General features: G+C 47.0%; 1 protein-coding gene across 5 annotated transcripts in view; it reads right to left on the reverse strand.

The window, feature by feature from the left end:
- The window catches only part of srpra (SRP receptor subunit alpha), a 42,015-nt gene that overhangs the window by 5,601 nt on the left and 21,020 nt on the right, over positions 1–15,394 (reverse strand). For 3 of the 5 annotated variants that reach the window (XM_085968142.1, XM_085968144.1, XM_085968146.1), the window contains exons 6-10: positions 7,896–8,043; positions 5,252–5,358; positions 4,986–5,104; positions 4,750–4,836; positions 1,526–1,698 (exon numbers count right to left, since the gene is read on the reverse strand). In XM_085968142.1, coding sequence (XP_085824268.1) covers positions 1,526–1,698; positions 4,750–4,836; positions 4,986–5,104; positions 5,252–5,358; positions 7,896–8,043 — 634 coding nt within the window. The remainder of the gene's footprint in view (positions 1–1,525; positions 1,699–4,749; positions 4,837–4,985; positions 5,105–5,251; positions 5,359–7,895; positions 8,044–15,394) is intronic. The other 2 variants (XM_085968143.1, XM_085968145.1) reach the window with 1 other exon arrangement.

A 15,394-nucleotide genomic window follows, 5' to 3' on the forward strand; every position in this document is an offset into this window, starting at 1 on the left:
TACTGAAATAATAAAGCTCTTCATTGGGGAGAGAAAGACTCCTCCGCATGTCACTTCAGGGCCCTCATTGGTTGTTTGACGCGAGAAGCTGGTTCCTTTCTGCAAGCGCTGGAATGCCAGCCGTGCAATGGCTCTTGGGAACTAACATCATACAGGAAACTTTGTGCTATCCGGAAGTTGAATGTCCGGCAACTTTGATCTAACGGCATAAATCAGCAGCCGTTTTGGTTAGGTTTTTTTTCTGCTTTTCACAGGCAGGCTCTGGAAAGCGTTTATGTTGCTTAGCAACAGCTTCAGAGACGCTTCCAAGCTACTGGGCCGAGTGTTTACAAGCTGTTGCTGAGCAACAGTGTTGGCTCTAGAAAGCGTCTCTGTATCTTAGCAACAGCTTCAGAGACCCTTCCAAGCCACGGGCCGAGTGTTTACAAGCTGTTGCTGAGCAACAGTGTTTGTGGTCAGATACTGCGATGGAAAGCTCCTATCTGATAACATTGACGCTGGTCTATCCGGAGCTTTTAAAAAAACGGCAGTAGCTCGGTCCCATGGGTGCCGGATAGCACAAAGTTGCCTGTACTTCCAAATTTGTTGAGGGGTGGGGGGAAAAAAGTGTCAGCTGTTTGTGCACTTTGGAGGGGGTGGGAGGTAGGAAAAGGGTGTACCCAGAATCCACAATGTTTCTATCTTACAGGGTGCTCGGTGCTGTTACAACTTGCATTTATATAGTGCCTTTGCTGTAGCAAAAACATCCCAAGGTGCTTCACAGGAGTGTAAGAAATAAATGGACACAGAGCCAAAGAAGGAAGGGTGACTATAAGCTTGGCTGAACAGACACATTAGGGAGAGTTTTAAAAGGGGGACTAGGCAGAGGAATTTAAGCAGGGAATTCTTTGGGGGGGGGGGCGGGTGGGAAGAGTTGTGGGCCAGGAGGAGGCTACAAATATAGGAAGGAACAAGGCCGAGAGGAGATTTAAACACAAGGATGAGAATTGGGGGACTCGAAGCCAATGGAGGTCAGCGAGGATAGGAGTGATGTGTGAGCAGGATAAGAGACAGGCAGCAGAGTTGGATGAATCTGAAGTTTACAAAGGGTGGAGGGTGGGACACTGGCCAGGATGCTAATGCAATTATTGAGTCTAGAGGTGACAAAAGAATAGTTGAGGGTTTCAGCAGCAGTTGGGCTGAGGCAGGGCTGGAGACGGGCGGTGTTACGGAGGCGAAAGCAGAAGGCTTTGTGATGGAGAGGAAATGCAGCTCAGAGTTGAACAGTCTGGTTCAGTCAGAAGGGAGAAAATGCTGATCCCCAAGGCCAGAGACAAACACAAGTACTCAAAGCATTGGCTGCTGTTTGGTCTTGGAAGATGAAATGGCTTGACAAATGGCATAGGGGTGGGGGGTAGGGAAATGGTGAAACCCACTTGGTTGTTGCTGCTCTTGTATTTGTGACTCAGCTCATTCTTCCAACTCTATCATCTCGTGTACAACTGGCACGCTGCCCCAACACCAATAGATTTCATCGATGCCTGACCTTGGCGAGGTTGGTAGACTTTCCAACTCCATTCACACCGCAGAAGGCAATAACAAACGGACGCCTCTGTTTCTGAGCTTCTATGACATCACGCAAGATATCAATGCGCCTCTTTGGCTGAAGGATCTGGACCAGGGAATCCTGCAAGGCCTGCTTCACTGTCGAGGTCACCGCTGTCAGACCACAGAGAAAAGTACGTTCAGTTAGCAGAGGGGGTTGTGCATCAAGAACAAGGATTTAAACAAAACAGGATGGCATCTCTCCCCCTTCCTTTCCTGAAGCTGCTGAGGTGCCAGTTGCACCAGCAGCCCTGCAGTACCACACCAAGGTGCCAGCCTACCCATGCGAGTCTAGACAATAGTCTGGTTGACCAGCTTTCCTATCTTTTGGGGGGAGGGGGGGCATCACACCCAGTGTTTATACACAAGCAGGAATCACTGGCTGTCTATCAGGAGCAGAAACCCTGGCTGGTTTCCCGCTCCCTACCCCAGAACAATTGCCAAGATCAGCTAATTCTGCAGATGCTATATTTTTAAACCAGCTGAACCTTTCCTTCGGGATTTGTCCTGTTTGAAAATGACTCTAGCTGTGGTGCCAAATGGAAAAGACAGCTCACTGTGCAGTGCTGTAGTACCCAATGCCTGCCACTAAACACTGAGCACATCCACAGCCAGAAGCTGCCATCTAGAGGCAGACATCACCTACTGCACCAAGTCTCAAGGACACCAGAAAAAGGATTGTTCAGAGACAGGACCTCAAACAGGGCACAATTACAGGAAATGAAGCTACAGGTAATAACAGGGTGCAAATTTATGGGAACTGTGCTGCAAGTTTATTTCATTTCCCTATTCATGCGCATGTTTTGCATTTATTTGGTTTATGTCGTACTCATTTAAGCTTTTAATGTACAACTTTTAGTAGCTGAAGATCACAAGATCAGCTCTACTGATGCAGCTGTTCCAACTTCTATCAATTTACCCTGTGTAGTGATCTCAAACAAAGTAGTGCAGTAAACAATGTCCCGGATGACGACTGGAGACTGGCTTCAGGTGTCAGTGTCAGCTGTGGCTCAGTTGGGAGTACCCTCGCCTCCGAGTCAGACGGTTGTGGATTCAAGTCCCATTCCAGAGACTTGAGCACAAAAATCTAGGCTGACACTCCAGTGCAGTACTGAGGGAGCGCCGCACTGTCAGAGGTGCTGTCTTTTTGATGAGACATTCCACCGAGCAGACGGGGCCTCGGTTTATATAAAAGATCCCATGGCACTATTCCGAACAAGAGCAGGGGGAGTTTATAGAAACAAAGAACATAGGAGCAGGAGTAGGTCATTCGGCCCCTCGAGCCCGCTCCACCATTCAATGAGATCATGGCTGATCATCCAAACTCAGTACCCTTATCCCCCGGTGTCCTGGCCAATATTTGTCCCTTAATCAACATCACTGAAATGCAGATTATCTGTTCATTATCACATTGCTGTTTGTGGGAGCTTGCTGTGCGCAAATTGCCTGCTGCGTTTGCTACATTACAACAGTGACTACACTTCAAAGTACTTCATTGGCTAACGCGGTTTGGGATGTCCGGTGGTCGTGAAAGGCGCTGTATAAATGCAAGTCTTTCTTTTCGATTCCGTGCACATCACTGAGCCTGGCCTCAGGATTTCCGTTTCAGTGTGCGTGTGGATGAAAGCAAGATAAAGGATGTCGCTCGCAAGTACAGCAGTCTCCATTAAGAACAAGCGCCCTTATAATGACAAACCTCTCCGAGGTTCGCTACAGGCTGGGGATCTCACAAGGAACCACATACATTATTAAGTCTCAATTAGGCTGGCTGTGCATTAGCTTTAAAGCAAAACAATTTCAGAAGGTCACAGGGTGCAACGCAATGCAAATGGTGTGGGCGACAGTGGACTGTCCAACCCAATGGTAACATAACATGGACTTTAGTGAAGGGCTGGGGTTACAACCTTCCATCAAATGAATGCAACATCGTTTCTGAAGACTTGACTGGCATTCACATACCATAAAATCCGGTATATAGGTCGCAACATCCTGCAAGGGATTATTTTAATATAAAAGGCCTGAAATCCCATCAGATCCCATTCATGAAATTTTGCCACAGGGAACATAAATTGACTTTTATACTCCTGCAATCAAAACTCCAGATTTTAATGCCAACACATTGCATCTGTAGCTGGATTCTGTAATGGTGAGTGAGGAATTCTGGCTGTGCTCAGAGAGGACCTCACTCCCAGGTGGAGATCAGAGATGGGGAATGCCAGCAGGGGCTTGAGGCAGTACCTGAACCAAGCAGGCGCGTGGAATAAACTGAATTCAAACCAGTTTCTATGACGGGTGCTCCAAAAGTGCCTCCATGCCCGTTTCACTGCTGTGGACAAAGAAAGAATAATGAACTTGCATTTATATAGCGCCTTTTACGTCCTCAAGATGTCCCAAAGGGCTTCACAGCCAATTAAATACTTTTGAAGTGTAGTCACTGTTGTTTTGCAGGCCAACAAAGCAGCCAACATTTTGCACACAGCAAGGTCTCGCAAACAACATATGAATGAAGTGATCAGTTAACTAAAGAATGGTTCAAGTCTCTTCGTATAGCACGCACACTCAGAAAACCAATGACATCATCCGGCAGGGCCCTGCGTTTCTTATGCTTAGTGTGGGAGCATGGCTAATCAAATGTATCAGTTGTTACAGTCAATGCTCTGCATTGTTTTCTTCCACCCCTCAGTTTTACACCTAGGCTAGACAACACACTACACTTTAGCTCCTGTCTTGTTGGCTTATGAGACAATTTCCAGTGTAAACCATCTGAGCAATGTACGGGAGTCAGTGTCGGAGCTATACTGGAAATTCAGATTCTTGATTTTTAGACCAGTAAATCAATTAAACCAACTATTCATGCAAATACAATACTGCAAGATATTTAGGGATGGACAAGGGCCCTGCAATGATGGAAACACAAGACTAAAGAATCACTCCTGCACCACACTGCACTCTAACATGCAATGTCTGTTCAGGCGTACTTGAGGAGCTGAAGGTGATGAATTAGCCAAAGTTAACATTACCAAGGGGAAGTGCTTGATGAAAGATTCAAGCTGAACTCTGCCTCAAGTACCAAAGTTAATCCCATGAGGGGCCATGTTAAATAGGGTCACATCACAAGGTGACAACTGGACAGATACTCTGGAGTCACCAGGGGTTCCAACTTACTGCTGAAGGTTCCCATGACTTTTCCCTCCAGTTTTTTGGCCACCGATTCACACAGCTGGACAGCTATATCCGCAGCAACATTTTTAGCTGCAGGAAAGAGAAAGGAAGAGGAAAATATGAGTCAAGGATAGCTTCTTAGGCCAATGATCTTAGATTAATTGTGGTATATAAATACATACGACTACAATACAATTTAGTCATAGTTTTGATTTACAGAGGACATCGCCACAGCCTACCAATTAAGTGATCCTTCATCTTGTCAAGCACAGGTTCCATGTCCTGGGGGGTAAGGCTTTTAGATCCAACCAGGCCCTTCAGCATGCCAAACATGCCACCAAAGCCACCTTTCTTCACACTGTAGGTGTAACATTGCTTTTGATTTGTTACATGTACAAACTACTTGAGCAGTCAATTTTATGAATAGTTTCTCTGCATTGCATGGGAGCTTGGATGCTCATCAAATCTGAAGGCGATCAAACTGGTTCAATTTGGACAAACATACCTGGTGTTAGAAATTTCTTGAACTACTTCCTCTTCCTCCTCCTCCTCCTCACAGCTGTCATAATCCACGGTTTTTAAATCTCCTGCCATTGCTCCACGACACAAGTTCTGCAACAAGTAATCATCGTCAGGAAAAGATATTTGTGAAAAAAAAAAAAAAAAAAAAATTCTTGAGTTTCAAGATACAGTTCATCGTCTCAGGCAAATGAAACATTGGGCCTCTTCCTGGAACTGTCTTTCTACTCATCTCACACTTCGTCTTTCTCTGTATGCCTCTCACAAACTGTCATCTGTATCTCTCTATCTCTTCTCTTGTCTGACTCTTTCTGTAAATCATAATATGGAAATTTACAGGATCAGAAAAAAAAGTTGCATTAAACAGACCTCATCACAGAATGGACTCAAAACTCTTCATGTACAACAAATTACTTTGAAGTGCACTGTTATCACACGTGGAAGAAAACAGCGGCTATTCTTCACACAGCAAGATCCCACAAACAATAAGATGAAGGCGGACCCGTTAATTCACTTTTGGTGGTGTTGTTGGGCAGGACAGCAGGAGAACTCCTTACTGGCCTCGATTTAACATCTCAATGAAAGAACTGAAGTAAGAGATCACTGCAGTCCATCTGGCTGAAAAATACCATACACTAATTGCTCTGAAAACCTTCATTTGCTTAATTTTACAGAATCGGCCCAGTTCCCTAGTGTGTGTGGCAACACTATCCCTCTCCACTTTGTCTCAGAGAGTTTTTTTTCCCCCCCATACATTAATTTACCTCTCATATCTCTCACTCTATATTCCTTTATTGACGTATTCATTTAATATCTCCTACATTTTTTAGATGCCTGGGGCACGCAGCAAGACGTCAGTCAACATGCACTGGGCCGGAGGCTGTGACTGTCCAAACTAATCGCATGGTTGGGGAGGGTTGAGCCATACCTGGGTAGTTCTTGGTGGCTGACTACAGGGGGCATTGGCAAAGGCCCAAGAGCAGATCATGCTCCTGCCGTCTTAGCTGCATGTGTCAGGCCAGACAGGAAGTGGAAAATAAAGATACAAAAATATCGCAGGGAAACCTAACCAAAGAGCCCCATCGTCCTTTGTCCCTCATCTGTCTATCTAGCTTCCCCTTAAATGTATCGATGCTATTCGCCTCAGCTACTCCTTGTGGTAGCAAGTTCCACATTCTAACCGCTCTCTGGGTAAAGAGGTTCCTCCTGAATTCCCTAATGGATTTATTAGTGACCATTTTATATTTATGGCCCCTAATTTTGGTCTCCCTCCACAAATGGAAACATCTTCTCTATGGCTACCCTATCAAACCCTTTCATAATCTTAAAGACCTCTATCAGGTTGCCCCATCAGCCTGTTCAATCTTTCCTGATGGGTATAACCGCTCAGTTCTGGTTATCATCCTTGCAAATCTTATTTTGCACCTTCTCCAGTGTCTTTATATCCTTTTTATAAAAGGAGATGAGAACTGTACACAATACTTCGTGTGGTCTCACTAAGGTCCTACACAAGTTTAACATCACTTCTCTGCTTTTCAATTCAATCACTCTAGAAATGAACCCCAGTACTTTATTAGCTTTTTTATGGCCTTATTAATGTGTTGCTCCTTTTAATGATTTGTGTATCTGTACCCCTAGGTCCATTTTCTCCTCTACCCCATTTAGACTCTTTTCCCAAGGAGTATGGGGCCTCATCATTCCTCCGACCAAAATGTACCATCTTACACGTAAAAAAAAAATGTATTTACGGGATGTAGGCGTCACTGGCTTGGCAGCATTCTTATGGCCCATCCCCAATTGCCCTTGAGAAGGTGGTGGTGAGACAACGGAGTGGCTTGCTCGGCCATTTTAGAGGGCAGTTAAGAGTCAACCACATTGCTGTGGGTCTGGAATCACATACAGGCCAGACCGGGTAAGGACGGCAGATTTCCTTCCCTAAAAGGACATTAATGAACCAGATGGGTTTATATTGAAATTCATTTTCCAATTACACACCCATTCTGCAAGTTTATTAACGTCCTCTTGTATTTTGTCACATTCTTTCTTTGTGTGAACTACATCCCTAATTTGGTGTTGTCCACAAATTTTAAAATTGGACTTCAAATTCCCGATTCCAAATCAATAATATAAATTGTAAACAAGTGGTCCCAGAATCAATCCTTTTGGAACACCACTTCCCACCTTTTGCCAGTCTGAATAGCTACCCTTAACCCCCTACTCTCTGTTTGTAGCCAGCTTGCTATCCATCCTGCCTGTCCCCTGACTCCACCTGCTCCAAGTCTATGCGGTACCTTATCGAAAGCCTTTTGAAAGGTTGAGAGATAAACGTTTGCCAGGACATCAGGTGCCTCCCTGCTCTACTTCCAATAGTGTCACGAGATCTTCTATTTTACTAATGTCTTATACTTTGTCGCAGTTTCCTTTAGTATTAACTATATTCTGCCAATTAGGCATCATCTGCAAATTTTGAAAATGCAACCAACATTCTATACAGACTTCTTGAGGGTCTTTCTGTTTCCATTTGAGGCCAAGCAGAACTCGTGGAAATAACATGGGGCTGAAATATCGTCCTCTGATTAGAGTGCTAATAGTGTTGAAAGGTTAGTACAGTTTGTAACGAGTAAGCATACCACATCTACACTGCTGTCATCTCCGTTGTTGAAGGTGCGAGACTGGCCGTTGACTGGCTTCTCGCTGTAGTCCAGCCCTCTGGTGCTAGCGTTGTTAGAATCCAGAAGCCAGACAGTTTTCTTTTTAATTGGCTTGGGGGACTTGCTGCTGCAATTCAGGAGGACAACGGCATTACTACAATCAATCTATCTGCTCCCTCATCCACTGAAAATCACCAGGTCGAGAAATTGAAATGCTAGCAGGGACAAGTTAAAAATTAGAATGTAGGTATAAAAACCGGAGAGCAGCGAGGCCCGAGACCAGTCGGGAGCAGTGAGTCGGAGTCCGGTATAAAAACCGGAGAGCAGCGAGGCCCGAGACCAGTCGGGACCAGCGGGAGCAGTGAGTCGGAGCCCGGTATAAAAACCGGAGAGCAGCGAGGCCCGAGACCAGTCGGGACCAGTGAGTCGGAGCCCGGTATAAAAACCGGAGAGCAGCGAGGCCTGAGACCAGCGGGAGCAGTGAGTCGGAGCCCGGTATAAAAACCGGAGAGCAGCGAGGCACACCAACTCAGCAGCGGGGACAGAGGTAAAAAGTAATCAGAGTGTGACGTCACCAGGGAGCAGGTAAGTGATTGGTTGGTGAGTATTTCTCTCTTTTCAATACAAGCTTGACTTCTGTGGTGTTAAATTTCTAGGGTCTCTGGTGTAGTGGGGACAGTTGGTAAATAAAGCGCCCTAGAGTACACCTGTAACTGGGGTATTGAATAAATTTTTTAATTAATTAAAGGAGTAAGTCATGGCAGGAGAGTTCAGACCCGTGTTCTGCTCCTCTTGCTCCATGTGGGAAGTCAGGGACGCTGCCAGTGTCCCTGACGACCATGTGTGCGGGAAATGCATCCAGCTGCAGCTACTTGTAGACCGCATAACAGCGCTCGAGCTGCGGGTGGATGAATTTTGGAGCATGCGCGATGCTGAGAGGCTCGTGGATAGCACGTTTAGCGAGTTGTTCACGCCTCAGGGTAGGGCTGCACAGGGGGTGACCATCAGGCGGAGCAACAAAGGCAGGCAGGTAGTGCAGGGAACCCCTGCGGACATCCCACTTTCAAACAAGTATACCAAGTTGGATACTGTTCAGGGGGATGACTTACCAGGGGAAGGCAGCAGCAGCCAGCTTCCTGGCACCAGGGAAGCTTCTGCTGCTCAGGAAGGGAGGAAAAAGAGTGGGAGAGCAATAGTGGTAGGGGATTCTATCGTAAGGGGAACAGATAGGCGTTTCTGTGGCCGCAAACGTGACTCTAGGATGGTTTGTTGCCTCCCTGGGGCCAGGGTCAGGGATGTCACTGAGCGGCTGCAGGGCATTCTTAAGGGGGAGGGTGAGCAGGCAGAGGTCGTGGTCCACATTGGGACCAACGACATAGGAAGGGAGATGAGGTCCTGCATCAAGAATTTAGGGAGCTAGGTAACAGATTAAAGAGCAGGACCTCAAAGGTTGTAATCTCTGGATTACTCCCAGTGCCACGTGCTAGTGAGTATAGGAATGGGAGGATAGAGCAGATGAATGCGTGGCTAAGGAGTTGGTGTAGGGGGGAGGGTTTTACTTTCCTGGATCACTGGGCCTGCTTCTGGGAAAGGTGGGACTTGTACAAGTCGGACGGGTTGCACCTGAACCAGAGCGGGACAAATATCCTTGCAGGGAGGTTTGCTAGCACTGTTGGGGGGGGGGGGGTTTAAACTAACTTGGCAGGGGGATGGGATACAGAGGGGAGCTGAAATAGGGGGTGATGTGCTGCCAATTATAGAGAAAAAAACAAGTCAGCTTGGTAGACAGGGCAAACATATAAGGGCAAGGCTGGATGGCATCTATTTTAATGCAAGGAGTCTTGCAAATAAGGTGGATGAACTGAAGGTGTTGATAAACACATGGGAGTATGATATTGTTGCTATCACGGAGACATGGTTGAGGGAGGGGCAAGACTGGCAGCTCAATATTCCGGGGTACAGAATCTTCAGGCGAGACAGAGGGGGAGGTATAAGAGGAGGGGGTGTCGCAATATTAATTAAGGAGTCAATTACTGCAGTAAGGAGGGATGATATATTAGCAGGTTCCTCTAATGAGGCCATATGGGTGGAGCTTAAAAACAAAAAGGGGGCAAGCACTTTGCTGGGAGTGTACTATAGGCCTCCAAACAGTCAGGGGGAGATAGAGGAACAAATATGTAGGCAAATCTCAGAGAAATGTGCAAATAATAGGGTAATAATAATGGGGGATTTCAACTTCCCCAATATTAACTGGGATAGTCAGAGTGTGAAAGGCTCAGAGGGTGTAGAATTCTTAAAGTGCATCCAGGAGAGCTTTTTGAGCCAGCATGTAGAAAGTCCTACAAGAGAGGGGGCGGTACTGGACCTAATTCTAGGGAATGTGGCCGGCCAAGTGGAAAAAGTGCTAGTAGGTGAGCACTTTGGTGATAGTGACCATAATATGGTGAGATTTAAGGCAGTCATGGAAAAGGACATGGATGGGCCGGAAATAAAGGTTCTAAATTGGGGGAAGGCCGATTTTAATAGGATAAGGCAGGATCTGGCCAAAATGGACTGGGATCAGCTACTTGTAGGAAAATCCGCATCGGAGCAATGGGAGGCTTTCAGAAGGGAGATTGAGATCATACAATGGCAACATGTTCCCGTAAAGGTCAAGGGTGGTTCCAAAAACCACAGGGAACCTTGGATGTCAGGGGATATACGAGAATGGATTAGGAAAGAAAGGAGGGCTTTTGGCAGATACAAAAGGCTAAACACGGAGGAAGCCCTAGAGGAGTACAAAAAGTGCAGGGAGATACTTAAAAAAGAAATTAGGAGATCAAGGAGGGGCCATGAAATAACACTGGTGAGCAAAATAAAGGAAAATCCGAAGATGTTTTATAAGTATATTAAGGGTAAGAGAATAACTAGGGAAAAAATAGGGCCCATTAGGGACAAAAGTGGCAATCTGTGTGTGGAGCCGGAAGATGTAGGAGGGGTTCTAAATGAATTTTTTGCATCTGTTTTCACTATGGAGGAGGACGATGTAGACATAGAAATAGGGCGGGGGGACTGTGATATGCTCGAACATATTAACATCGAGAGGGAGGAGGTATTGGCGGTTTTAGCTGGCCTAAAAATGGATAAATCCCCAGGCCCGGATGAAATGTATCCCAGGCTGCTGTGTGAGGCAAAGGAAGAGATTGCGGGGGCTCTAACACATATATTCAGGACCTCTCTGGCCACAGGGGATGTGCCAGAGGACTGGAGAACCGCTAATGTAGTACCATTATTCAAGAAGGGAAGTAGGGAAAAACCGGGGAACTACAGGCCAGTGAGCCTAACATCAGTGGTAGGAAAATTATTGGAAAAAATTCTGAGGGACAAAGTTTGTCTCCACTTGGAGAGGCAAGGATTAATCAGGGATAGTCAACATGGCTTTGTCAAGGGAAGATCATGTCTGACTAATTTGATTGAATTTTTTTGAGGGGGTGACTAGGTGTGTGGATGAGGGTAACGCAGTGGATGTGGTATACATGGATTTCAGTAAGGCCTTCGATAAAGTCCCGCACAGGAGACTGGTCAAGAAGGTAAGAGCCCATGGAATCCAGGGTGCCTTGGCACATTGGATACAAAACTGGCTTAGTGGCAGAAGGCAGAGGGTGATGGTCGAAGGTTGTTTTTGTGACTGGAAGCCTGTGGCCAGTGGGGTACCACAGGGATCGGTGCTGGGTCCCTTGCTGTTTGTGGTCTACATTAATGACTTGGATATGAATGTGAAAGGTATGATCAGTAAGTTCGCGGATGATACAAAAATTGGTAGGGTGGTAAATAGCGAGGAGGGTAGCCTCAGTCTGCAGGACGATATAGATGGGTTGGTCAGATGGGCGGAACAGTGGCAAATGGAATTTAACCCGGAAAAGTGCGAGGTGATGCACTTTGGGGGGACTAACAAGGCAAGGGAATACACAATGGATGGAAAGACCCTAGGCAAGACGGAGGGTCAGAGGGATCTGGGTGTGCAAGTACACAGATCCCTGAAGGCGGCGGAACAGGTGGATAAGGTGGTAAAAAAGGCATATGGGATACTTGCCTTCATTAGCCGAGGCATTGAATAGAAGAGCAAGGAGGTTATGATGGAGCTGTATAAAACACTGGTTAGGCCACAGCTGGAATACTGTGTGCAGTTCTGGTCGCCACACTACAGGAAGGATGTGATCGCATTGGAGAGGGTGCAGAGGAGGTTCACCAGGATGTTGCCAGGGCTGGAGCGCTTCAGCTATGAAGAGAGGCTGGGCAGATTGGGTTTGTTTTCCTTGGAGCAGAGGAGGCTGAGGGGGGACATGATTGAGGTGTACAAAATTATGAGGGGCATAGATAGGATGGATGCTGAGGAGCTTTTTCCCTTAGTAGAGGGGTCAATAACTAGGAGGCATAGATTCAAGGTAAAGGGCGGGAGGTTTAGAGGGGATTTGAGAAAGAACTTTTTCACCCAGAGGGTGGTTGGAGTCTGGAACTCACTGCCTGAAAGGGTTGTGGAGGCAGGAACCCTCACAACATTTAAGAAGCATTTGGATGAGCACTTGAAATGCCACAGCATACAAGGCTACGGACCAAATGCTGGAATATGGGATTAGATTAGACAGGGCTTGATGGCCGGCGCGGACACGATGGGCCGAAGGGCCTCTATCCGTGCTGTATAACTCTGAGTGACACTCTAATGCATGACATCAATGTCATTCGAGTTTATATAGTAAATGTTAGGATTAATCAGCAGAAAATCATTAGCACTGTAAATCATGCACGCTGACGACTACACGAGTCTCTGATCTGCGCTCTCAACTGAGGCTCAAAGTCGAAAGTGACGTAAATATATTTACATACACAAGTGTTGTTTTACAACAACAGAAGTGTTATTAACAAAGTGTAGCGGAGAAAGTCTTTAAGCTGTGCCTGTTGTAACAGGCCGAGAGGAGTTGTAGTGCCACCTCTGGAACGAGCAAGAACAGCAGACTTTATTTTTTTTTTATTCGTTCCTGGGATGTGAGCGTCGCTGGCAAAGCCAGCATTTATTGCCCATCCTGAATTGTCCTGGAGAAGGTGGTGGTGAGCCGCCGCCTTGAACCGCTGCAGGCCACGTGGTGAAGGTACTCCCACAGTGCTGTTAGGGAGGGAGTTCCAGGATTTTGACCCAGCGACTATGAAAGAACAGCGATATAATTTCCAAGTCAGGATGGTGAGAGACTTGGAGGGGAACTTGCAGGTGATGTTGTTCCAATGTGCCTGCTGCCTTTGTCCTTCTAGGTGGAAGAGGTTGCGAGTTTGGGAGGTGCTGCCGAAGAAGCCTTAGCGAGTTGCTGCAGTGCATCTTGTAGATGGTACACACTGCAGCCACAGTGCGCCGGTGGTGGAGCGAGTGAATATTTAAAGTGGTGGATGGGGTGCCAATCAAGCGGGCTGCTTTGTCCTGGATGGTGTCGAGCTTCTTGAGTGTTGTTGGAGCTGCACTCATCCAGGCAAGTGGAGAGTATTCCATCACACTCCTGACTTGTGCCTTGTAGATGGTGGAAAGGCTTTGGGGAGTCAGGAGGTGAGACACTTGCCGCAGAATACCCAGCCTCTGACCTGCTCTTGCAGCCACAGTATGTGTGTGGCTGGTCCAGTTAAGTTTCTGGTCAATGGTGACCCCCAGGTTGTTAATGTAAGGGGATTCGGCGATGGTAATGCCACTGAATGCCATGGGTCAGTGGTTAAACGATCTCTTGTTGGAGATAGTCATTGCCTGGCACTTGTGTGGTGTGAATGTTACTTGTCACTTTTTGGACCAAGCCTGAATGTTGTCCAGGTCTTGTTGCATGTGGGCATGGACTGCTTCATTTTCTGAGAAGTTGCAAATGGAACTGAACACTGTGCAATCATCAGCGAACATCCCTACTTCTGACCTTATGATGGAGCAACTGAAGATGGTTGGGCCTAGGACACTGCCCTGAGGAACTCCTGCAGTGATGTCCTGGGTTTGAGATGATTAGCCTCCAACAACCACAACCATCTTCCTTTGTGCTAGGTATGACTCCAGCCAGTGGAGAGTCTTTCCCTTGATTCCCATGGACTTCAGTTTTACTAGAGCTCCTTGATGCCACACTCGGTCAAATGCTGCCTTGATGTCAAGGGCAGTCACTCTCACCTCACCTTTGGAATTCAGCTCTTTTGTCCATGTTTGGACCAAGGCTGTAATGAGGTCTGGAGCCGAGTGGTCTTGGTGGAACCCAAACTGAGCATCGGTGAGCAGGTCATTGGTGAGTAAGTGCTGCTTGATAGCACTGTTGATGATGATTGAGAATTGGCCGTTTTTTGTTGACAGGACATACCTGGGCACTTTTCCACATTGTCAGGTAGATGACAGTGTTGTAGCTGTACTGGAACAGCTTTGCTAGAGGCACGGCTAGTTCTGGAGCACAAGTCTTCAGCAAAACAGCTGGGATGTTGTCTGGGCCCCTAGCCTTTGCTGTATCAGTGCATTGAACTGTTGCTTGATATCACATGGAATGAATCGAATTGGCTGAAGACTGGCTTCTGTGATGGTGGGGACCGCAGGAGGAGGCTGATATGGATCATCCACTCGGCACTTCTAGCTGAAGATGGTTGCAAATGCTTCAGCCTTGTCTTTTACACTCACGTGCTGGGCTCCATCATCATTGAGGATGGGGATGTTCATGGAGCCTCCTCCTCCCATTAGTTGTTTAATGGTCCACCACCATTCAAGACTCGATGTGGCAGGACTGCAGTGCTTGGATCTGATCCGTTGGTTGTGGGATCACTTCGCTTGGTCTATAGCATGCTGCTTCTGTTGTTTAGCATGCATGTAGTCCTGTGTTGCACCTTCCCCAGGTTGGCACCTCATTTTTAGGTATGCCTGGTGCTGCTCCTGGCATGCCCTTCTACAATCCTCATTGAACAAGGGTTGGTCGCCTGGCTTGATGGTAATGGTAGAGCGAGAGATATGCCGGGCCATGAGGTTAAAGATTGTGGTGGAATACAATCAGCTGCTGCTGATGGCCCACGGCGTCTCATGGATGCCTAGTTTTCAGCTGCTAGATCGGTTCTGAATTTATACCATTTAGCACGGGGTTTAACACGATGGAAGGTGTCCTCAGTGTGAAGACGGGACTTCGTCTCCACAAGGACTGTGCAGTGGTCACTGCTACCATTACTGTCATGGACAGCTGCATCTGCAACAGGTAGATTGGGGAGGACGAGGTCAAGTAGGTGTTTCCCTCGTGTTGGTTCTCTCACCACCTGCCGCAGGCCCAGACTGGCAGCTATGTCCTTCAGGACTCGGCCAGCTCGGTCAGTAGTGGTGCTACCGAGCCACTTTTGGTGATGGACATTGAAGTCCCTCACCCAGAGTACATTCTGTGCCCTTGCTACTCTCGGTGCTTCCAAGTGGTGTTCAACATGGAAGAGTACTGATTCAGCAGCTGAGGGAGGGCGGTAGGTGG

The sequence above is a fragment of the Somniosus microcephalus genome, chromosome 26, assembly GCF_052327205.1.
Source record: "Somniosus microcephalus isolate GS21.2 chromosome 26, FLI_Smic_1.0, whole genome shotgun sequence".
Lineage (NCBI taxonomy): Eukaryota > Metazoa > Chordata > Chondrichthyes > Squaliformes > Somniosidae > Somniosus > Somniosus microcephalus.